General features: G+C 45.6%; 1 protein-coding gene across 4 annotated transcripts in view; it reads left to right on the top strand.

The window, feature by feature from the left end:
* The window catches only part of LOC140427663 (neural cell adhesion molecule 2-like), an 896,208-nt gene that overhangs the window by 770,275 nt on the left and 99,914 nt on the right, over nucleotides 1–26,019 (top strand). The window contains exon 16 of one of the 4 annotated variants that reach the window (XM_072513138.1): nucleotides 5,505–7,083. The exons of the other annotated variants lie outside the window; for them this stretch is intronic. Within the exon in view, the coding sequence (XP_072369239.1) occupies nucleotides 5,505–5,626 (122 nt within the window). The 3' untranslated portion in view covers nucleotides 5,627–7,083. Of the gene's footprint in view, nucleotides 1–5,504; nucleotides 7,084–26,019 lie in introns of those variants that run through there. 4 annotated transcript variants of the gene reach the window in all.

Here is a 26,019-nt window from a genome sequence, read left to right as displayed (position 1 = left end):
GTGAAGGTTTAATTAGCTGCCTGCCTGCTTCGAGTGGGCAGGTGGTCCAAGCTTTTCCTGTGAACACCTTCTTATGGTAGGAATGCATCGAGGAGCAATCGGAACACTACTTCCCACAGTTTTCCTAGTGCCTCTTGTCTCCAGCCCCACATCCAACCTATAATCAGTCCATTGTCATACCCTGAATTCTGAAAGTTCTTTCATTCACTTGCACGGAGCATACAAATTATTGTAGTGGTCAGCTGACAATGGAAAATAAAGCCCCATTGGGGTTAAGTCGTGGGAACTGGCAAAGTCATCCCATGTCTGATCTGCAAGTTCTTAACGTTGGCAAAAGTTCCAGCATTGTTTGTCCACTTATTTAAAGCACAATTATTGGGGAACCCTTTATCACAGGTAGGTCTTTGCAAACCTTGAAAACCTACCAACCTAGAAAAACATTTAATGAGATTATAGAAAGTAGACAATTAATTTGGAAGATTGTGTTCTGTTTGATCTATCGACCAGCCAAAGGGTGTCCCATTTTCATCTCATGGGTTGATGGTTCCCTTGCATTCGCCTTGTTCAAAGTTCAGGTAATTTATTTCTACTTTTTTACTCGTAAGTGTATTCTGTTTTGGAATTTTGTGGGCCTCAAAATGCAGCAAGGACTGTTATTTTTAAACTTATGTTTCATGGGATTTGGTGTCTGTTATATCCCTCAGGGAGGTCACAAGATAAGGACAATTAGATTCCAGGTGACCTACTTGGAATACGAGTTCCCCCAGTAACAAGGGGGCGGGGTTTCCCCCTTAACCGAGAGCTCACCTCTCTCGTATAAAAACCCCGGCCTGGGAGCAGGTCAGGAGGTGGCCCTTCGGGGGGTGGAGAGTGTAATATTGTGAATAAATAGAAACTTTATTTTCTACTTGGCTAATCCACGTGTGCTGCTTTAGTGGATTCTACAGCACCCATTTGTTGTCCATCCCTAAACACACCCAAGAACTGAGTGGATTGTTTGGCCATTTCAGTGGGGTCATTAAGAGTCAACCACATTGCTGTGGGTCTGAAGTCACATGTAGGCCAGACCGGGTAAGGACTGCAGGTTTCCTTCCGCAAAGGGCAATAGGTAATCACCATTGCTGAGACTAGCTTCATATTCCTTTAACTGAACTTAAATTCCACCAGCCGCCATGACGGGATTTGAACCCATGCCCCTGGAGCATTAGGCTGGGCCATTGGATTATTAGTTCAGTGATATTGCCACTGCGCCACCATTCCCCATTATGGGAACATGGGAATGGGCGTAAGCCCTGAAGTCTGTTCTGACATTTCCATAAGATCGTTGATGATCTCGAACTCAACTTTATGTACCCACCTTTGTTCCACATCCCTTGCTAACCTTTCCTCACAAAAGTCTATCCACCCCATTCTCTATTGACTCTGCAGCCATGGTCTCTTAGGGTCGAGAACTCTACATTTCCGCCAAAGTTTATGTGAAAAATGCTTTCACACCTGAATGGTGAAGCACCAGTTAAAAAATTAACATTGTTTATGATGGACTCCCTTACCAGAGGAAATACATTCTCTGTGTAAGAGTATGCACAATAGGAGCTGGCATCGGCCACTCGACTCTTTGAGCCTGCTCTGCCTTCCTGAACTATTTCCATCATCCCTTAAATCCCTTAGCACCAAAAGAAAAATCTAGTAACCTCTGTTTTGAATATACCTAATGACTGGCCATCCATAGGTCTCTTGGGTAGAGAGTTTTACAACCATCTACGTGAAGACATTTCTCCTCATCTTCGTACTAAATGGCCAACCCACTACACTGAGGCTGTGGCCCTGTGTTCTAGATTTCCCAGTAAGAGGACACATGTTCTCAGCCGTTACCATATCAAACCCTTGAAGAATTTTTATCCCACTGTTCTAAATTCCAGGGAATATGGGCCTTGTCTACTCAACCTCACCTCATAGAATATCCTCATCCCAAAAACCAGTAAAGTGAGCCTTTGTTGCACTGCCTCCTTTGCAAGTCCTTCTTTTGGTGAGGAGACTAAAATTATACACAGTACTCCAAGTGTGGCCTCACTAATAACCTCTACATGTCTAATGTACCATATCAAATACTTTCAATTTCAATTAGTCCAACATTTAACCACATAACCCTCAAGGGAATTTAAGTCAAGTTGTCATCTGTCCTGATAATTTAACGCTTTGATCCCAGTTTCGATATCAGTTTGCTAAACCTGCACTGTACCCTCTGCAAGGCCAACATATCCTTCCTGCCATGTGGTGTCCAGAGCTACCTACAGTACTCCACTCTGCCCAAGAGCAAGCTTTTAGCACTGTTGTCTCATTAATGATTCAATTCTGCAGTAGAGTACAAAAAAGTAACATCAACGTTGGATACATGCAAATCAATATAAGTTTAAACTTGTGTGAACTCAATTCTCTATCGAGACATCAATGTGATTCATGAAGACACCAGCTTGGGCACCCAGGTTAACGTGAATATTAAAGGTTAAGGTAAATATTCCTTGAATGTTTTCATATCCAAGGTATTTTCATCAAGCAGAACAATTGATGCTCATCGGTGTATGAAACCTTAAATTCACCTGTGCTCCAGAATATTAATATTTTAGGTATTTGAAATTAAATGAAAATGAAATGAAATACGCAGGTATTGATATTGTCGACAATTTTTGTTCTGATAGCTTTAGAATAATTCTCTGTTTCCCTTTCTCCATGAATGGATCAATTGGGTTTGTATACATTAGTCTTACTTATTAGCAGATGCTACCAGTGTGTTGTCTTTATTATCTATTTAACTTCCCTGAATGACAGGATTATCTCCTGGCTTCAAGTCAAAATATACTTTAAATAGCATTTGGCGGCATGATAGTGCAGTGGTTAGTTAGCACTGCTGCTTCACAGCGCAGGGTCCAGGTTCAATTCCGACTTCGCTCCCTGTCTGTGCGGAATCTGCACGTTCTCCCCGTGTCTGGGTGGGTTTCCTCCGGGTGCTCCGGTTTCCTCACACTAGTCATAGAATCATAGAATCATAGAATTTACAGTGCAGAAGGAGGCCATTGGGCCCATCGAGTCTGCACCGGCTCCTGGAAAGAGCACCCCACCCAAGGTCCACACCTCCACCCCATCCCCATAACCCAGTAACCCCACCCAACACTAAGGGCAATTTTGGCCACTATGGGCAATTTAGCATAGCCAATCCACCTAACCCGCACATCTTTGGACTGTGGGAAAGACGCGCTTGTTAGGTAATTTGGACATTCCGAATTCTCCCTCAGTGTACCCGAACAGGCGCCGGAGTGTGGCGACTAGGGGATTTCCACAGTAACTTCATTACAGTATTAGGGGGCGATTCTCCAAAATGGAGACAAAGCGTTCGCGCTGTCATGAACGCCGTCGCGTTTCACGACGGCGCGAAATGGGCACGGGGACGACTGATTCTGTCCCCCACAGGGGGCCAGCATGGCGCTGGAGCAGTTCACGCCGCTCCAGCCTCCCTTCCCGGTGCCAAATGGGCGCCGCGCCAACCTGCGCAAGCGCAGTTGAGCTGCGCCAACCTGCGCATGCGCAGGGGACTTCATCAGCGCGCCGGCCCCAATGCAACATGGCGTGGGGGTTCAGGGGACGGCCACGCAACAAAGTAGGCCTGGGGGGGAGAGGCCGGCCGGCCGATCAGTGGCCCCAATTGCAGGCCAGACCTCATCAGAGGCCCCCCCCCCCAGCGAAGGAGCAGTCTTCCCCGCCCCACAGGCCGCCCCCCGACCTTTCTTGCAGACTTCCCGCCGGCAGCGTCCAGGTGTGAACGGCGCCGGCGGGACACTGCTTTTTCAGCTCGGCCCAATTGCCTCTTAATTGGAAAAAAAAAGAATTGGGCACTTTTAAAAAAGGAAATAGCATTTGGATAGCTGGTGTGATTTTGAGTGGACAATGAAATTAGCAGATCTATTCCCCAATCTGATCATTATAGCATCATATGAAAATGATGTCATTTTGTTGGTACTAACCATAAACACCTTTTTTCAGGGAATAATTTACATTTGTACAGTGTAATGCCTCACTTTCACAAACCATAAGCTGTCCGAGGTGGCTAATTCAATATTGCACAACGCGCAGTTGTTCACGACAGACCTTGCTCTCATTGTGTAGACAAATTTACTCTGACTGCAACATCAAGTACGCAGAGAGAAGGGTTCCTATGCTCTCTGTTCCCAGTTATCTCCAAAAGAAATACTGCTGAATCTTATTAGTTTTGATGATGGTAAGAGGAGTCCGCCCACTTTGAAGAACTGTCCATGCTGAGTTTATGATTAGATGTTTTACTCTGTTGGGACCTGAAAGAAAATTTCTCAAAATAGTTTAAGAGATTACTGTTGAAGACGGTGACGAACAGTAAATCTGTTTGTACTTTGGCCATTATATTAATGTAGGCAGTCACCTGTTTGTGTTAAATGGGATATCACCTATGCTGAACTAGCGAATAGAGGAACAAAATGTCTACCCGACTAATATCACCAAAAGTAGTCTCTAGGCACCGGCGTCATTCTCCGACACCCCGCCGGGTTGGAGAATCGCCGGGGGCTGCCGTGAATCCCGCCCCCGCCGGTTGCCGAAGTCTCCGGTACCGGATATTTGGCGGGGGCGGGAATCGGGCCGCGCCGGTTGGCGGGCCCCCCCGCTCGATTCACCGGCCCGTATGGGCCGAAGTCCCGCCGATAAATTGCCTGTCCCGCCGGTGTGGATTAAACCACCTTTTGAATGGCGGGACAAGGCGGCGTGGGCGGGCTCCGGGGTCCTGGGGGAGCGCGGGGCGATCTGACCCCGGGGGGTGCCCCCACGGTGGCCTGGCCCGCGATCGGGGCCCATAGATCCGCGGGCGGGCCTGTGCCGTGGGGGCACTCTTTCCCTTCCGCCTCCGCCATGGTCTCCACCATGGCGGAGGCGGAAGAGACTCCCTCCACTGCGCATGCGTGGAAAACTGTCAGCGGCCGCTGACGCTCCCGCGCATGCGCCGCCCGGGGATGTCATTTCCGCGCCAGCTGGCGGGGCAACAAAGGCCGTTTCCGCCAGCTGGCGGGGCAGAAATTCCTCCTGCGTCGGCCTAGCCCCTCAATGTTGGGGCTCGGCCCCCAAAGATGTGGAGCATTCCGCACCTTTGGGGTGGTGCGATGCCCGTCTGATTGGCGCGTTTTGGGCGCCAGTCGGCGGACATCGCGCCGTTTCGGGAGAATTTCGCCCTGGTCCTTGTTTTGCACTGTTGCCTATTGAATGTTTTGTTTGTGTGGCCGTCAACATGTCTTGAAAAATGATTAATTTATATTTGTTCTGTTTTTTTTCTTTTTCACCCCTTCCTGGATTTTCCCGCCTTCATGATTGCCATCCATCTCATTATCCACCTTCCCCTTCCTCCCCCCCCCCCCCCCCCCCCCCCCCCCCCCCACAATCCCCATCACCCATCCTCTGTTCTACCTCTCGGTGAATCAACATCACCAAAGACGGAAGTGGAATCAAGCCATCACCTCAGCCATTGATCGTTCATTTTACATTTGTCTGTGCCGCCGCCTTTACCTTAGAGCTGCGGCAATGTATAATGCTGGTGTTGACTGTCTTTTGTTGAATTGTCTCTGGCTCAAGCCCTATAGGTTTACTCACTGCTCCTCCTTCACTGCCAATACATGACCTGAGATAATGAATTGGAATAACTAAAGCTTGAAGCTGCTTTAATGAATCACACAGTGTCCAGCACTGTAACAGGTCATTCAACAAAACAAGTCCATGAGTTGTCCCGATCGCCAGCAAATTGCTACAACTGCCTGAAATTAGATTGCCACTGGAATTTCAAAGACTACCGCAATCCATTTTAAAATCTCTTTCACACATGTGACGTGTTTTCACCAGATCCATGTTTTTTTTAACAAGAAGCTTCTCATCCGGATCCGTTTCTGGAGTGGACCGTTCCCATTGAATCCTGTTTAAGAAGAGATTCCGTCCTACAAGAGTTATTATGGCCTGACACTTTAAGGGAGGGCTTGCTGAGTTAGGCTACAGAAAGGAAGACCCTCGGGAGGGGTCTTGTGTTGGGCATTGAGAAGAAGCGTGTGCTAAATGGGTGGGAGCGTACGAGGGAGGTGTACCGACATTGGCAAAGTAAGGAAGTGGTTGCTGAGCTAGGCAGTGTAAATGAGGGGTACGAAATAGGCAATATCTGGAATGGGTTGCTAAGTTGGATATGTGGGAAGGATGTAATGTAGTAAGGAGTAATTAATGATCTGAGTAGTTTGGAATCATAGAACGGTTACAGCACAAAAGGAGGCTGTTTGACCCATCGCGTCCATGCCAACTCTCTACCAGAGCAGCTCACCTAATCCCACTCCCCCCGCCTTTTTCGCTGAGCCCTGAAAACAGTTTCTCCTCAGATAACTGTCCAATTCCCGATTGAAAACCTTGTTTGAATCTGCCTCCACCACACTTTCAGCTGATGCATTTCCGATCCTATCCACACACTGCATAAAGAAGATATTCTTCATATCACCTTTGCTTCTTTAGTCAATCACCTTAAATCATTGTCCGCTAGCCCTCAACCCTCTTGCAATGGCAAGGGTTTCTCCCTAGCGGTTGTGTCTAGGCCCCTCATGATGTGGAACCCCTCCATCAAATATTCTCTTCTCCAAAAATAATAGCCCCACCTTATCCAATTTACTCAGCTTAAAAAAAGTTTATCATCCCTGGAACCATTCTCACAAGTTTGGGAGGATTATCAAGATAGGTAATATAAGGCAGAGGGGCCTTGAACAAAGAAGGGAGGTATGGGGCAAGCAATGTGAGGAAGGGGTTAGTTCAGCACAGAGTGCGAGGGGGGGGGAGTGGGGGTAGCTGCAAGGATTGAGCATACATTGTAAAATGAGGTTGGGATTTACTAAACCTGATAGTGCCCCGAGCATCTGAATAATGTTAGCAAGGGCTATTGATTCTGGCAGTGCAAAGGAGCTGTATTAACTCAGCGGGGATTCAGTGTGATGGAACAATTGTGTTGCAAACGTTTCTGCATTAATTAAACTGCAACTTGGTATTCTGGTCTGTCTCTCTACTCAGATAGTCATTGGAACAGAGAATATATCCTGATGAAGGAAAACCCGAGGGGTGACACATCCTTTCAGGAGCCCAACTGCACTGTCTTATCATAGCTGGCCATGAATTAGCCCTGTGACCCAACTTCAGGCACCTCCCTGACAAACGGTTTCAATTGCTAATCACCTTAGATAAAAGTAAATACTTCTTGGCATCTCCTTTAAACAGCACGGCTTTAGACCTGTCATCTGATGTGTCTGAAGGCAGTGCTTTGGGCTTGAGGACATGGGAATGGCTGGATGAGATAAGACCCAAGGTCCATTTAATTCACCGACTACCATCCTGGTGAATAACGGAGTTATGGACTAATAGCAATAAATCTTTAAGGGTCAGTCGACTGCAAACCCAGATATGAGGTGAGAAATACTGCTCCCCCCATGCCACAGTGGCAGAGAGTTTTTCTAACCATTTGTCCAAATAAGTCATCTATTCCTCCTGAAAAAGCAACTACATTTTCTCTCTCCTTGACTAAAGTAGCTACCTCCTTCTGAGGGTGGGAAATGCCAGCGGCCCCCAATCACGTTCAATAGCTCAAGTCCTTTAACACTGCCACAGCATTCCCTTTCACTTGCTTGACCAGATTTTAATGTTTGAACAAAATAAAGCAATCAAAGGCACGGTAAGGTTGGTCCTTTGTCACAGCTTTACGTGTTTTGAGGTAGCATTGCTATTTTATCTGTGACAATGAAATTTGTATCAAATCCCCCATCGTGCCTCAGAAATGCACTTCCACCATTTAAGCAGGATATCACTGAGATTACACTTGGCTCTTTCTGATCCCAGGAAGCTACCGTTTCTCTTTAGGTACCAATAGAAAGGGTGCAAGGGACATGCTTGGAAGTTATATCCTTGTCAGTTGTGTGCAAGTTACTGGAATCTATTATTTTCCAAAGAGGGACTGAGCATCTGAAGAAATAATAATAATAATAATTGCTTATTGTCACAAGTAGGCTTCAATGAAGTTACTGTGAAAAACCCCTAGTCACCATATTCTGGCTACACAGAGAGAGGCAGAGTGGTTTTGTGGAGTTAAGCCATGTTTAGTAAGCCGAGTTGTTTATTTTTTGAGTAGCTGATTAAGGTGATAGATAATGGGATGTCTATTTTTGTTATTTACATGGGTTTCCAGAAGACAAGACTCCACACATAAGAACATAAGAACTAGGAGCACGAGTAGGCCATATGGCCCCTCGAGCCTGCTCCACCATTCAATGAGATCATGGCTGATCTTTTTTGGACTCAGCTCCACTTTCCGGCCCGAACACCATAACCCTTAATCTCTTTATTCTTCAAAAACTATCTATCTTTATCTTAAAAACATTGAATGAAGGAGCCTCAACTGCTTCACTGGGCAAGGAATCCCATGGATTCACAACTCTTTGGGTGAAGAAGTACCTCCTAAACTCTGTCCTAAATCTACTTCCCCTTATTTTGAGGCTATGCCCCCTAGTTCTGCTTTCACCCACCAGTGGAAACAACCTACCCGCATCTATCCTATCTATTCCCTTCATAATTTTATACGTTTCTATAAGATCCCCCCCTCATCCTTCTAAATTCCAATGAGTACATTCCCAGTGTACTCAACCTCTCCTCGTAATCCAACCCCTTCAGCTCTGGGATTAACCTAGTGCATCTCCTCTGCACACCCTCCAGCACCAGTACGTCCTTTCTCAGGTAAGGAGACCAAAACTGAACACAATACTCCAGGTGTGGCCTCACTAACACCTTATACAATTGCAGCATAACCTCCCTAGTCTTAAACTCCATCCCTCTAGCAATGAAGGACAAACTCCATTTGCCTTCTTAATCACCTGTTGCACCTGTAAACCAACATTTTGTGACTCATGCACTAGCACACCCAGGTCTCTCTGCACAGCAGCATGATTTAATATTTTATCATTTAAATAATAATCCCTTTTGCTGTTATTGCTCCAAAATGGATAACCTCACATTTGTCAACATTGTATTCCATCTGCCAGACCCTAGCCCATTCACTTATCCTATCCAAATCCCTCTGCAGACTTCCAGTATCCTCTGCACTTTTTGCTTTACCACTCATCTTAGTGTCGTCTGCAAAACTTGGACACATTGCCAAGTTTGCAGACGACACTAAGACATTATGACAGATTGTGTTCAGTGTGGGGAAATGTGAGGTCATGTGGATCAATTAAATATAGAACAGAATGTTTTCGAAATGGTGAGAAGCTACGAACTGTGGATGATCAGAGAGATTTAGGGCTCTGAGTATAACAATCACTAAAACCGATGGATAGGTACAAAGAATAATTTAAATAATTAATTGAACTCAAGAGTTGTAAGACAAATGGTAGAAATGGAGCTAAATTGTGGAGCAGTGGGCTGGTGGGTGGGCCGCATGAATGACCCTCCTTCATCTCAGTGAGCCGTGAGATTGAAATCAGGCTTATTCACCAACCATGACCACATGAATAAGATTAAATGCATTTAGTACACGCCTAATATTTCAGAACGAGTTCTAGAAAATGCTTCATCATTCATTTATTGATAGAACGCACATCAACTTCAAATGGTAAAAATCCAAAAAGTAATTGACACTTTGGACACAGAGGCCGCGCACGGCTCTCGCAGTCAGTGTTATGAGCGATCAGCACGCAACTCACTTCACTCGCCCTCGCTTTACGTGCGAATCACTTCAGACATACCGGCAGGAAAATAAAACGGGAACAGAAATCAGCGGGATGCGACAACTCAGTGCGTGGGCAACGGTCAACAAAATGTCTCGTGGGCTGCACTCAGAGTCCAGATGGGATGCATATGGCCCCGGTGTCACAGGCTACCCACCACTGCATTGGAGAGCTCAGTAATACTGCATTCAGTTCTGGACACCAATATCACAAGAAGAATATGTTGGCATTGATACGCATGCAGTACCAAGTCCGCGCTAAATTGTTAATTTATGAGTTCAGGCCACGCAGGTTGGGTTTGGAAAAACAAAATAGTGCAGATGCTGAAAATCTGATATAAAAACAGCAAGTGCTGAAAAAATGCAGCAGACCTGGTGGCTCCTGTGGATAGGGAAACTTAACAATTTGAGTACTACTAGAGACCTTACAGCTCTTCTTCAGAGCTAGACTGGGTTTGTGTTCCTTCAAATACATTAAATTAAGGGATGATCTAATTGAATAAGAATTCATCGGGTAGATTGAGTGAAATCATTTCCTGTGGTTGAAGAGTCTTGAACAGGGAGGCATCGGCATAAGACTCGACTTAAGTCTTTTAGGATTAGAAGAAATCTGGAGCTTTCTCTCCCAAGAAGCTATTGAGGCTGGGTGTCAATGAAATAAATGAGATCGACAGATATTTGTTCGTCAATGGTGTTAAGGGTTACAGAACCAAGATGTGCAGATGGAATTAAGAGACAGGTAAATTGTGATTCAAGTGAGTGGAAGACCAGATGCAAGGGGCTGAAAGGCCTCCTCCGACATTCAAATGGTGATCTCTCCCTTAATCATATTCAACATAGAATCATCATACAGTTCAGAAGAGGCCCCTATGCCCATCAAAACTGCACCAACAAAAAACAACTCTTCACTAATCCCACTTTTCAGCACGTGGTCCTCAGCCTTGAATGTTCTGACACTTCAAGTGCTCATCCAAGTGCTTTTTAAAGATTGTGAGGTTTCCTGTCTCAACTCCCCTCTCAGGCACAGCATTTCGGATTGCCACCATCCTCTGGTGTGAAAACATCTTTCCTGAAGTTCCCTCTAAACCTCCTGCCTTTAACTTTAGAATTATTCCCCCTTGTTATTGACCCTTCAACTAAGGGGAACAGCTGCTTTCTATCCATCCTGCCCATGGCCCTCGTAATCTTATACACCTCAATCAGGTCCCTCTCAGCCTTCTCTGCTTCAAAGAAAACAACCCAAGCCTATGCAGCCTCTCTTCATCGCTAAAATGCTAAAACCTGGACAACATCCTGGTAAGTCTCCTCTGAACCCTCTCCAGTGCAATCACATCCTTCCCATATTGAGGTGACCAGAACTCAACACAGTACTCCAGCTGTTGCCGGACCAAATTCCTGTACAGCTCCGACAGAACCTCCCTGCTCTTCCAATCTATGCCACGACTGATAAAGACAAGTGTCTCATATGTCTTCTTAACCACCCTATTCACCTGCTCTGCTGCCTTCAGGGATCTGTGGACAAGCACCCCAAATCCCTCTGTTCCTCTGAGTTTCCTAGTGTCCTGCCATTCATTGAGTACTCCCTTGTCATTTTACTCCTTCCAGTGTGCATCACCTGACACTTTTCAGGGTTAAATTCCATCTGCCACTGATCTGCCCATCTGACCAATCTGTCTGTATTCTCTGTAGCCTGAGGTTCTTCTTCATTGTCAATCCCCCTAACAATCTTCGTTTCATCTGCAAACTTACTTATCATTCACTCCACATTTCTTCTATATCGTTTATATCTATCACAGCAATAAGGAATTCAGATTGATTCCTGTGGTACGCCTCTGGACACTGACCTCCATCACACAAACATCTGCTACCACCACCCTCCTATAACTAAGCCCCAGTTTTAGATCTAACTTCCCACGTTACCCTGGATCCGATGTGCTTTTACCTTCTTTACCAGTCTCCCATGTGGGACCTTGTCAAAACCTTTGCTGAAATACATACAAACTACATCAACTGCAATGCCCTCATTGACACACCTGCTCACCTCCTCAGGACATTTTTAAAAATTTGTTAGGCATGACCTCCCTCTGATGAAGCCATGTTGACTCTCCCTGATCAAACCTAACTTCTCCAAGTGGCGATTGATTCTGTGCTTCAGAAGTTTCTCCAATAGTTTCTCTATCACTGATGTGAGACGCACTGGTCTGTAATTCCTTGATTTCTCTCCACCACACTTCCTGAAAACTGGAACCACATTAGTTGTCTCTCAGTCTTCTGGTACCTCCTCTCTAATAAATGGCCTTAAAGTAAGGTTCATAGCTCTAGGGTCCCAGGTTCGATTCCCGGCTTGGGTCACTGTCTGTGCAGAATCTGCACCTTCTCCCCGTGTGTGCATGGGTTTCCTCCAAGTGCTCCGGTTTCCTCCCACAGTCCAAAGATGTGCAGATTAGATGGATTGCCCATGCTAAATTGCCCTTCGTGTCCAAAAAGGTTAGGTGGGGTTACTGGGTTACGGGGATAGGGTGGAGATGTGGGCCTGGGGGGGGCGCTCTTTCCAGGGACTGGTGTAGACTTAATGGACTGAATAACCTCCTTCTGCACTGTAAATTCTGTTCTTTAAAACATTTCATAGAATCCCTACAGAGCAGAAGGAGGCCATCCGACCCATTGAGTCTGCACTGACCCTCTGAAAGAGTACCCACCCCACCCCCCTAGGCCCACTCCCCTGTCTTATCCTTATATCCTTGAATCATTTTATTGTGGAACTGGCCATTATTGTTCCAGTCAACATGGTTGGATATACACAATCACATAAACCATTGTCCAAGGCTTATCAACTTGGTGGGATTCGCAGAGCGGCCAGTTGATCATTCTGGCTCATCTCTCCATCAGGAGCTGTTCCCACTTCCAGAAGTCACAGCCTGGGTTTTGATGTCCAATGTTTTCCCTCACCGGAGATGATTGGTTGCCAGTGCTAGTTTGCCAGGAATGTTCTGTATCTCTCCTCAGGCACAAATGCTTTTCACGTAACCAATTTATCATCTTTATCCAAATCCAGAATTGGATGGTGGCTCCTTTGCAGATTATAGAAAGTTACAACACTGAAGAAGGCCATTCAGCCCATCATCCAGGTGGCAGCTGTTCGAAAGAGTTATCTAATTAATCTGATTCCTCTGCCGTTTTCCCCATTCAAAAATTTATGATGGAATCAAGATGAGGAAAATGAATCAAAAATCCTACTAATTAATTCTTCCACATGATGGAATTGTCAAACTTTTAGGATATAAGGCCACACAAGGTTTATCCTCAGAAATTCTAACCCCTAATCGCCTTTGAAACAAGTGGCTTGCTCAGCCATTTTAAAAGGCTGCCGATCTGGAGTCACATATCGGCCAGACCAGGTAAGGACGCTAGATTTCCTTCCCAAAATTGGTGAGCAGATGGGGTTTTATGACAATTGATGATTGTTGCCATGGTTACCAACATTACAGAGAATCATTTTAAATTCCAAATTTCAGTAATTGAATAAATCAGCTACTAAGCTACTGACCAGGTGTGTCAGATGAGGACATTGCAGTTGATGTAGTTTAGATGGATTTCAGCAAAGGCTTTGACAAGGTCCTGCATGGGAGACTGATAAAGAAGGTGGGAGCACATGGGATCCAGGGTAACGTGACAATGCTTTGAATGCGAGCATTTGCATGTAATTAAGACTTTACAGATCCATAATTAAGTCTTTACAGCTCGCATTCAAAGCGTCGTCTTGCATCTTTGACTTTGTCTATATATATGTTTCTGGAACCTACCTCTTCATTCACCTGAGGAAGGAGCGGTGCTCCGAAAGCTAGTGATTTGAAACAAACCTGGTGCGGTAAGACTTCTTACTGGGTCCATTATTGTTTGTGATATATATAAACGCTACCTGATAATACAGGGGGCTATGAGGAACCTGATGCATGTAGCAGTTGACCTCACACCTTTAGTGGATCTCATCAATAGCTAATTGTTGATAAAGTAGAGGAGAGACTTAATATGTTTGGAAGAGTCTAAAGTTGTCGGCATTGGAATGAAAGTAAAAGTCACTGCAGGATTTTATCCATAGGAATGAAACGATGTAAGGGTAATTGAATTGTAAATAAAAGATGATCACACGCTCAACTACATCAAATACCATTGGGAATTTGAGAAGATGCCGAGATCTCAAAAAATAATGATTGGTTTAGATAGAATAGAGTGAGATACCGGTGTAAAAACTTATTTTTACCAACAAAATGGAAAATTGCCAGGTATGTCCTCCCCATAAAACGCAGGACCAATCCAATTTCCCCTGTCCATCTACTCTCAATTAGCAAAGTGATGGCATGTACTCAACATTCATGTGTGCACCACTCCTCAGTTTCAGTTCCAGCAGGACCACTTGTTCATGAAGCCTTGGTCCAACCATGGACAAAGGTGCTGCATTCCAGAGGTGAGATAAGTGCACCTGCCCCTGGCACCAAGGCAGCAAATGACCAAATGTGGAACCCTTGTAAAATTGAAATTGATGGGGGGAGGGGGGGACTGGGGGGGACGGGGACTCTCCACCGTTTGAAAATTCATACCGAGCATAAAGATAAACGGTGTGTGTTGGAGGTCAGTCATCAGAGCTGCTGAACATTGCTGCAGGGATTCCTCAGGGTAGCATCCCAGCTCCAACCACCTTCAACGCAGAAGTGAAGATGATTGCAGTGTTGGTGATGCTTGTTGGGTCGATTTGAGAACGCAGTGTTAACAAAGAACGTCAAGCTGAGTTATTGAACAAAGCTGATTTATTTACAGTACTAAATTAAAGATACTCACCAGTCAACAAGGAATTAGTTATTAAATAAAACAATACAATATCTCTTACAACAGAACTCTATGCTATGCACCTAATCTCGCTAATGCCTTAAACCTTCTCCCAGAATCCCAGAAGTTGCATGATATTTATATCACTGCTCCTTATCTCCATCTGGTGGTGAGAAGTATTATTACCTTATTGTTCATCCATTGTACCTCTTACAATAACTATTGTTACAGTGTCTTCAGTTCCATTCATGACTTCTCAGATACTGAAGCAGTTCTGAAGCACTGACGCACGATGGACGCAGTGTGTCATACACATACAAGATGGACTGCAGAAACTGACCAAGTCTCCTTCTAAGCATCTTCCAAACTACCAATTAGCAGATCCGTTCTTTCGTCATCACTGGGATAAATTAGAGATGGGTGATAAATACTGTTGCTTCTGGTGTTTTCCACACCTAATGACAGTGTACAATGTTAATGTCTCTGTTATTTCACAGGAACATTAAGTATTCCAAGTGTTCAACTGCCCAATTCAACAGAGTGCAAAAATATAATGGGGGTTGTGGTGGGGGAGGCATGCTGAACCAAGTATAGCCAGCCTAACCTTATCTTTCCCGGGTAATCCAAGACTGGTGAAATTTTAGATGCAACATGAAGTATTCACCATGAAGGGTACAGCGACAAACAAGTCTTCAAATCAAAGTATATCATTCTGTATTCTCTATATTTTCCCATCTAGTCTTGAACGTGAGATCACACTCTCAGAAAAGGGGTCGGCCATTTAAAATTGAGATAAGGAAAGCTTTCTTCAAGCAAAGTAAAGGGTTGTCAGCTTTTAGAGTTCTTCACCACAGAGACCTGTGATGTTCAGTGTTGAGTATATTCATATCAGAAATCAAATTGTTTTCAGATGAAGAGATATGCGGATAGTGCTGGTAGTTCGAGCAGAGGTAGAAGGTAAATCATAATCTTGTTGAATAGTGAAGTAGGCTCGATGGGCCGAATGACCCAGCCTTCCTCCTATTTCTCATATTCTTATGATCCCAAATGCAGGCAGAAAGCACAAACGAAGGGAAGGTTTTAGAATGTAACTTACCCAAGTGTATGACACTACCGCCAAGAGGCCATTCCAAACCTCAATGTTTATCTACTGCAATGAGGGTACATTGAGTTACAGTGTGCATCCTTGAAGTCAAGCTCAGCCACCTGCCATGAGTGAGCTTGAAAACTGATTCATCTGGACACAAGCTCAGACAAGAAAAAACTTTACTGCTGGGACGGCCTGGGACTCAAAGGTCATCCAGTGCACACCCATAAAGCAAAAATGTTAATAGCGCAGCACTGGGATCGAGGAACAAATGCTATATATTAATAATGTCAATAAATACGTTTTGAGAGAGCTATTCTATTGATGATGTGCATAAGTTGATGAAACCCTGCTGTTGTGTTTATGATTATCAGGGTGATTCGATTAAATTACTGCATCGCAACTCACTGACATTCATCGATTCGCAATGACAGACAGGGACTCGAAGCAGCAATTACATAAATTATAGCAGGAAGCACATTTGCCAGAAATGATTCCTCAATATATTGTACTGTGAATATTCATTTGCTCTTCAAAATTGGACAAGGGAATTGATCTCTCCAGCTTGGGCCTATTATAGAAAACCAGATGAGGAAGTATAGTATTGGAGCTCAATCTTCACACACATTGAGCTTTTTTTTAAAATAGTAATACGTGTTACAAATATACACCTCCATATCCAACAACCACAGGTCCGGTCCATTCCTATATTTAGGAACACAAGTGAATCCTTGCCTAAGGCCTACTCCCTGAATTAAATGAACAGTGGCAATGTTTATTTATATAGCATCCCTAAGGTACAGAACCTTCCCAAGGCACTTCACAGGAGCATTGTCACAGAAAATACGACACAAAGCCACACAAGGAAGTACGAGTTCAGGTAAAGTTTGGTCAAAGAATTTGGTTTCAAGGGACGTCTGAAAGGAGGGAAAGAGACAGGAAAGCTTTAGAGAAAGAATTCCAGGACTTGAACCTGAGTCAACAGAAGGCAGAGCCACCAATAGTGAAGTGGATTATTATTGGGATTGCTCATGAGGTCAGAATTAGAGGAGCAGAGATATCTCCGAGGGTTGTGGAGTAAGAGAAGGTGGCAGAGATGGATAGGGAGGGACAAGGGCATGGAGGCATTTGCAAATCAGGATGAGAAGTTAAAATCAAGACATTGCATGACCACGAGGCACTATAGGTCAGCGAGCACAGGGGTTATGGGGAAGCAGAGTTTCTACAGGTTACAACACAGGCAGCAGAGTTTGAAACTATGAGAATTAAACCCTCACTTACTGTAAAAACACTGATTTCTGTCCAGCCCATATTCACAGGATCAAATACTCTGGAATGGTACCCGCAGGAGCTTTATCCTGATCTCCCGCTGTAATTCCCACAAATAGTTGATGGATCTGTATGTTCCTCCAGTGTTTTCGCCAGTGGTAAAATGGGACATCTGGAGAATTCACATTGAGAATTCCAACTCTGCTCTTTCTGCAAACAAAGGACTCCTCCCACAACTCCAAACTGTGACTGAAAGAAAAGCAAGCAGTGAGGTCACCAGGATAGAGAGCGTCTCCATGGTGCAGGATACCATCAACTGTGCACATGTGAATGTGCAGGTGTTACGTCTGAATGCAGAGATGTACCACAACCACAAATGGTTGCTGAATGTATGGTTGATGTGCAATCCTGCTTACCACAATATACATGGCACGGTGGCACAGTGGTTAGCACTGCTGCCTCACAGCACCGGGGACCCGGGTTCAATTCCATCCTTGGGTAACTGCGTGTGGAGTTTGCACATTCTCCCCATGTCTGCATGAGTTTCCTCCCACAGTTCAAAGATGTGCAGGCTAGGTGGATTGGCCATGCTAATGTTGCCCCTTAGTGTTCAAGGCTGTGCAGGTTGGGGAGATTGACCATGATCAACGTGTGGGTTTGGGGCAGGAGAGAGGGCTTGGGTGGAGTGCTCCTTTGGAGAATCGGTGCAGACCCGATGGGCTGAATGGCTTCCTTCTGCACTCTCATGATTCTCTGGATTCTATGGATATAGGTGAATGACAACTATCTTGACAGGGGTCACAATATTTCCTTCCACTATTCCATCATTATTTGAGCCATTATGTCAGGCCAGAAGGTGTCTGCCAAATGGCAAGGATTATCCACTCACCCATCTGGTTCAGGAGTCCAGTGCATAACCCAATTACACTTGGCCGATTGAGTGATGCTGCCACACGAAACACCATCAAATGACGATTGGTGTTTCAAGCAGCGGCTTACTGCCTGATTTCTCCAGACGGGCCATGTCGTACTTGTCAGGAATGTGCCGCAGTTTATCACGGTCGACTGTGCACTGAATTGTCTTCCCATCGTGAGGACACGTGTCAAAGAGCTGCGGTGAAGGAAGAGGAGAAGGAGGAACAAGAAGAGGAGAAACAAGAAGAGCAGCAAGAGGAATGGAGGAGGTAACTAACAGCTCCTCGTTCCAGCTATGCAGTCTGTGATCGCCCATCCACTTCCCGTTAACATGACCCCCAAATCCCCATTGGACTACAGTCACATGCCTTTTCTGTCACTGACCATCACAGCTTCCTCTCACACACAATGCTCAAATAAACGTCGCCAAAGAATTTCTAATCCAAAGCAATTCTATCAAACAAATCATCCAATAATCTAAGAAGAAATCAATTAATTATCATTGTGAACTCCCTTCATGCCTATCAGCTATGATGCCTGCCCTGTTGCTCTTACACAGTGGCTTCAGAATGGTTGATGGAAAGCTTCTGACTTTCACTGAGGAGGCTGAAGTTCAGAACAGCGACCACGACACCATACAACCCTGCCATGGCAATCTCTGCAAGACGTGCCAGATCATCGACATGGGTACCACCATTACACGAGAGAACACCACCCACTATGTACACGGTACATACTCGTGCGACTCGACCAACGTTGTCTACGTCATACGCTGCAGGAAAGGATGTCCCGAAGCGTGGTACATTGGCGAGACCATGCAGGTGCTACGCCAACCGATGAACGGACATCGCGCGGCAATCACCAGGCAGGAATGTCGGGGAACACTTCAGCAGTCGAGGGCATTCAGCCTCTGATCTTTGGGTAAGCGTTCTCCAAGACGGCCTTCAGGACGCGCGACAACGCAGAATCGCAGAGCAGAAACCTATAGCCAAGTTCCGCACGCATGAGTGCGGCCTCAACCGGGGCCTGGGATTCATGTTGCGTTACATTCACCCCCCACCATCTGGCCTGGGCTTGCGAAATCCTACCAACTGTCCTGGCTTGAGACAATTCACACCTCTTTAACCTGGGGTTACCCCATCTCTGGCCCTGCAAAGACTTAATTACCTGCAAATGCTCGCATTCAAAGTATTGTCTTGCATCTTTGACTTTATTCATATAAATGTTTCTGGAACCTACCTCTCCATTCACCTGAGGAAGGAGCAGTGCTCTGAAAGCTAGTGATTCGAAACAAACCTGTTGGACTTTAACCTGGTGTTGTAAGACTTCTTACGAGGCTGAAGTTGGCCTCGGATGTTGACCTTGAGCAACTCTAGGCCTGGAAGGTTTGACTTTGGACTGCATCGTGCCGGCATTAATGGCAGCAGTTCTGTGCCAGCTGCCAGACAACAACAGGGACACTGGCAGAGTGGCAGAAGTAAGAGGACAAATGCCGTCAGACAGCAGGGTGGTGCTCCACTGAGCCAACCCCACTTCCAGGGCCGGCTCCTCAGAAATCCCAGGAATCTGTTGGAGGTCAGAAAGCTGTGAGATCCTGTAAGCAGCTTTGAGCATTGGTCTCCTCATTTATGATGGCAGCTGTCTGGAAATCCCATTGACAAGCGGCCGGAGGATGGAATCCCGCTGACAACGAACGGCGCATCGCCAAGAGACACACGGCTGGTGGGCCGGAGAATCCCGCCCCATGTCTCTCTTTCCAGAAACGCAGAGCAACAAGTGACTTTCAAAGATAGTTGTTTGCAAGTGCTCTGTTACTGTATGCTAATACGATCTGAAACTCCATCCAAGATGAAGTTTACATATCAACCTGTTGTCAAGTTGTAATAATGAGATAATAAAATAAGCCTGGTAATTTGAGCCGCTAACTCCGTTTACACACTCAGATTGGGATGTCCAGCATGTTTCCAGAGGTGTAATGGTGGAACACCTGAAGCGTTCTCAGTCTATCACCCTTCAGAAGCAGCTACCTTTCTGAAAAATAAACATGTCCCATCATCCGGAATGTAGGGTGGAATTTTTCCTTTTTTATGCAGAGTGTGGCAGTGGATGGGAAAAGCATCATTTCCACCGCTGGCCCCAACAAGGCCTTTCTCCGCCGTATTTATTGGAACTTAGTTGAAAAAAAACTCAAAGGTGCAGGTCCCACAATGACATGTTGGCGGTGTGGGGTGGTCTATTGATCGAGCCAGCCCAGCCAGCAACCTCGTTTTTCAAAGATTGGGGTGCCATTTCTAAAGGCCTTCCCAGTGCACAGAGTTAGAATAGAATACTGCATCCCAGCACCCCCCCCAATGCAACACAAGTACATCCCTTCCCCCACCGGCACAGGCCCCTGGCAATGCCTGGATACGACCCTCTCCTCCCTGGGCGGTGCACTCACGTGGGCCCCTTCCGTCAGGTCTGTCCACCAGGTACAGGGGGGGTAATGGGGGGGGTGGATGGGGGGGTGGATGATCAGGCTTAGAAGCCTGATAATTGGATTCAAATTTTTTTACAATGAAGTTCCCGACCTTGAACGCTGGGATTCCCGTTGCACACTAGGGATGGGGACAGGAGGAGACAATCACGGCGAGACTTTGCTCCAACATGAATTGGACCTCTTGCTAGATTTTGCGTTCCCGTCACCCAACCCACCCAAGAAGAATGAGAGCGGAAAATCCCAGCTCTAGTCTGGGTTGAGTTAGCCAGTCCCACTCAGTTCAACATTAAGGAGGGGGGATGGGAATGGAGGGTGTCATGATATGCAGACATGCACATAATGAGATACAAACAGGCAGCTAATGAATACAGAAAACAGGACATAACCAATCAGCAGGCAGAACACTTGGGGGTGGTTTCCCACTATAAAAGGCACGAGGCACTCACACTCCGCTCTTTCCACTGGTGACATCTACAGTGTGAGTCAGGGTGTACATTTCATATAACTCCTACAGCACGTGGCGAAGAGCTAGTCTGGTTCAGTCAGACAGATTAATCACACCAGGTGGGCATGGAGTCGAACTCACAGAGGATTGAGCTAACTGTGTGACAGGTTCAATAAATCGTATTGAACCAACTTCAAGGCGTGGAGTATCTCTCAGGTAAAGCTGCATCCAGTTGCAGTCCGTGTTATCTTACTGTGCTTAACATGACAGGGGGGGAGAGGGGTGGCTACTGTTGACTCCACCACCCTCTCAAATGAGGAACATCAGCCATCTGCTCCAGGTGAATCTCCATTGGAACATGCTGGTGTTGGCTTAAAAGAGAACTAGGTTTGGCCATATCTTGTGAAGCTGAGGCCACCACTAACAAATGCAGAGCCTACACATGAAGAATAGCCACCCGAGCCAGGCATGAGAGGACTGACAGCTCTTACCTTAAACAGCTGTCATGAAAAGTTAACACTCGATCTGCGGCTGTTTAGCACAGGGCTAAATCGCTGGCTTTGAAAGCAGACCAAGGCAGGCCAGCAGCACGGTTCAATTCCCGTAACAGCCTCCCCGAACAGGCGCCGGAATGTGGCGACTAGGGGCTTTTCACAGTAACTTCATTGAAGCCTACTTGTGACAATAAGCAATTTTCATTTCATTTCTCTGGAGAGTAAGGAGTGAAAAAACATCACGAACGTTGGAATTCTCTGCCTCTTGTCTCCACCCCAGCACCACAACCTGTTCTTTATCCTGTAGCATTTCTTTGACATTCTTGTCCTTCATGTTCGACGTTGACAATCTTCTCTTCTCTATGGCCGATGATCGCCCTGCCTGCTGCAAGGTAACATCGTAACATTAGGAACAGGAGTCGGCTAGACAATCCCTTGAGATTGTTTTTCAAGTAAATCACATCACGGTTGGTCCATTCATAGATTATCATAGAATTTACAGTGCAGAAGGAGGCCATTCGGCCCATCGAGTCTGCACCGGCCCTTGGAAAGAGCACCCTACCCAAGGTCAACACCTCCACCCTATCCCCATAACCCCATAGCCCAGTAGCCCCACCCAACACAAAGGGCAATTTTGGACACGAAAGGCAATTTAGCATGGCCAATCCACCTAACCTGCACATCTTTGGACTGTGGGAGGAAACCGGAGCACCCGGAGAAACCCACGCACACACGGAGAGGATGTGCAGACTCCGCACAGACAGTGACCCAAGCCGGCATCGAACTTGGGACCCTGGAGCTGTGAAGCAATTGTGCTAACCACTATGCTACCATGCTGCCCTAATACCTTCCTTTACTCTCCGTCCCTTGATGCCCAACTTAACAAAAACCTATTGCCTTCTGTCTTGCAAGCTCCAATTGTTCCCCAGCATCCACAGCCCTTTGGGGAACAGAATTCCAGATTTCTCCCTCCCTTGTTGGAGAAACTGCTCCAGCAATTGGAAAGGTGATAATATTCGGATTTTATTTTATTTTATTTGATGTGAGCGAGCATTTATTGCTCATCCTTAATCACCCTTGAAAATGTGGTGGTAGCACTGTGGTTATGTTATAAGATTACTAATCCATAAATTTAGACTAATGATCTCAGAGTCATCAATTCAAATCCCACTGCAACAGTTATTGAATTAAAATTCAGTTATTTGAATTTTTAGAAAGACTAGAATGGTTCTGGTCATCAGGAAAGTACCAAAATGTCATAAAAGCCCATCTGCTTCACTAATGTTCTTTAGGGAACAAAGATCTGCCGCCCTTAACTAGTCCAGTGAAAGTAAGTAAAGTCGCCATAGTCCCAGGTGACCATAGGCTGCCTTCCCCTTTGAGGGAGAGAGCTGACTGGTGGTGATTTAACCTGAGGGTCACCGCACCTCAGGCGAGGGGCAGGGTTGAGAAGGCGGGGCCTTCACGACTAACCTCAGCCGGTATGGGAATTGAACCCACGCTTTTGGCTTTGTTCTGCATCACGAAACAGCTGCACTGCCAATTGTGCTAAACCAGTCCCTGGTTGACATGTGACAACAAACCCCGGGCAAAGGGGTTGACTCTTACCAGATCTCTGGAAAGGCCCAGCAAGTCACTCAGGTACATCAAACTGTTTCCACTTTAGGTATTCTGAGATCCAAAACGTACTTAAGAGTGTGCTTCGAAGGCCAAAATTATTTTGTCACCATCTGTGTTTTCTTAGTTTGTTAATTCATGCGCAAAAGCTTTCTGCATTCATCTTGCGCACAAGAATTATCACTGAAATATGTTAATTGTTTTGGATAAAATAAATGATTTGCAATCTGTCATTTTTCTTTCTAAGATAGCTATTCACATGAACAATAATATTCATCTTGAACTGACAAGGGATTTGCCCACGAATGCAATATATTGTCACTTCCCCCCCCCCTTCGCTCCCTGTCGCAAACAAGCAAAAGAAAATGGAGAAGGAAGTGAAAAAAGACCCATTGTTCATCCGACACAACCGTGGTGCCTTGTTCATCGCAAACTCCCCAACACAGTGATACCCTGTGAAAAAACAGACCAACTGAAAGCCAGTTAGGGAAAGAATATCGGAAAGATTTCTCATCAACCCTCAAAACTGGTCCAGGGGACATCTCTTGTTCTGTATAAAGTTGTACAGCGCCTACGTTTTACATGAGGTGATCCCAATCCCAGTGAGAAAGAGGTTCAGCTTGAACGGTCTCATCGTACCAGTATTCAGCACATGGGTCCACAGCTTGGTCCTGGGGTCAACCATTCTCCGGTAAAAGAACTGCCACCTGACATCCAACTTACTTCTGACCCCTTGCTGGGCCTCCCTAACCTATTTAGTTGAGTGGTTATATCATTAATGGGACTTCCTGCTGCACACATCAACCATTTCACAATTATCCTGTCCTTAGTGGCATAACGCCAATTACTACATCAAAATCCTTGTCCTCATCCACACACTCAGACCCTATCTCCACGATATTTCTCTCAGTTCTGTAACTCAGTCTGCACAGTCTATTTTTACCATTCCCTATTATAGTTTCCTCCTTCACTCTACCTTACCATAAGCCTTTAGCCATCTTGGCCCCAGTCTCTCTCCCACTCTCACTCACAACCTCGTGCTTTGTCCCATTTCAGAAGCTTCCTTATAACCCTAAACCTCGGAAGTGCAATTACCCAGATCCCTACATTTCTCTGCTTGCATCCGACACCAAACCATGAAGCATGTTGAGCTGTTTTGCTGCCTTTCCAGTGCTTTCTGCTGTCAGGATAATGCCGACTACAGTGGGTCCGATGTTTGGTTAGCACAAGTCACAGTCAAGTCTTGGGACAGGTTGCATTAAGACTATTGAATAAAGAGAAATTCCAGGTCTGCAATTGCAGTAATCTTTCAATTCCAAATCGCCAGCTACTGAACTAACTCATTCATGAATGCATTTCAAAGAAACCAGGCACGTGCCCAGAACTCCATCAGACACTTGAAGCAAGTGAGGCTTTTTGCTGGCAATTTGAGTACTCAAATGGAGTCACACGGCGTATCAAGGGGGCCAATCAATTCATTGCCTGTGCTGGCTCTTGCAAAGAGCTATCCAATTGGTCACACTGCCAATACCCTTACATTTTTTTCATTTTCAAATATTTCCTGTAGCAACAACTTATATGGGTATTCCAAATTCAACACAATAAAACATCTCATGGCTCTCCACAAGAGCAGTATGAAACAAAATATGATACCCGGCCACATGATATCAGATCAGATGATGAAAAGGTGGAGTCAAAGAGGAAAACGAGGTAGAGAGGCAGAAAATATACAGAAGGAATTCCAATGCTCAGGGCTTTGAGAAATAAAGACACCAACACTGATGTTGGAGTGATTAAAATCAGAGATGCTAAAGGGGCCAGAATTAGATGAGTGCAGGCACCTTGGAGGGTTGTGCTGATGGAGGAGACGACAGAGTTAGGGAGGGGTGAGACCATGGAGGGATTTCAAAACAAGGTGGAGAATTTTAAAATCTAGACGTTCCTTCACCGGGAGCCAATGTGAGTCATCGAGCACAGGGGCGACAGGGGCACAGAACTTTGTGAGAGTTCCAACACATGCAGCAGAGTATCAATGACTTCAAGTTTACAGTGGGTGGAATGTGGGGGAGCAACTAGGAGAGCATTGGACCAGCCGAGTCTAGAGGTAACGAAGGCATGGATGTCAATCAATATAGTGAACACAGCAACACTTAACTGCTATCTTTATTCCCACTCAAACAACAAATTAAACCACATCTGCTCTCAATCCACTGTTAAGTACAGGATGGGATTCTCTGGTTCCTCAGCCACGCGTTTTTCGGATGCACGCCATTCGTTGAAAGTGGGATTCTTTCTTCCTGCCGCTTCTCAATGGGATTTCCCATTAAAGTTACTCCATGCCGCTGAAAAATCCGTGGGCAGGGGTGCGCAGCCAGCGTGAAAAGTGAATCGTCGTGACCAGAGAATTCTGGTCACAGCTAGCCCTCAGGAATACCTGCTCTACAGAGATGTTCTTTGTGAGAAAGACAGATCCTTTGACACTGCTCTAAAGAAAAGATCTGAATACTGCCAGAACCATGCTGAAACTCTGGCTGTATTTCTTCGAAAGCTGTTTCAGCTCACCTTCTAATTATACTCTTCTGAACTGCTGAGAAAGAAAGTACTAATCTAGCTACAGACATATCCTTGAACTGAACTGAGATGCTTGACTTCTGCTCACCAGTCCACCTAAAACTCAACTAACACTGCTTTTCTGCAAAATACCTTCGCTTCTCCTGGCAACAACATCAATGAGCAGCACGGTAGCACAGTGGTTAGCACTGTTGCTTCACAGCGCCAGGGACCCGGGTTCAATGGCTTGGAGCACTGTCTGTGGAGTCTGCACATTCTCCCAATGTCTGCTTGGGTTTCATCCGGGTGCTCCGGTTTCCTTCCACAAGCCCCGAAAGACGCACATGTTAGGTGAGTTGGACATTCTGAATTCTTCCTCAGTGACAGGCACCGGAGTGTGGCGACTAGGGGATTTTCACAGTAACTTCATTGTTAATGTCAGCCTACTTGTGACACCACATGGTAATTTTTTAAATTATTATTATTATTGTACCAAGCTGAAACCTAATTAACTCCACAGGGAGTCCCCTTAATCCAAGC

Source organism: Scyliorhinus torazame, chromosome 8, assembly GCF_047496885.1.
Source record: "Scyliorhinus torazame isolate Kashiwa2021f chromosome 8, sScyTor2.1, whole genome shotgun sequence".
Taxonomy (NCBI): Eukaryota; Metazoa; Chordata; class Chondrichthyes; order Carcharhiniformes; family Scyliorhinidae; genus Scyliorhinus; species Scyliorhinus torazame.
The sequence above is the reverse complement of the archived record's forward strand: the minus strand, read 5'-3'. Positions and strand labels throughout refer to the sequence as shown.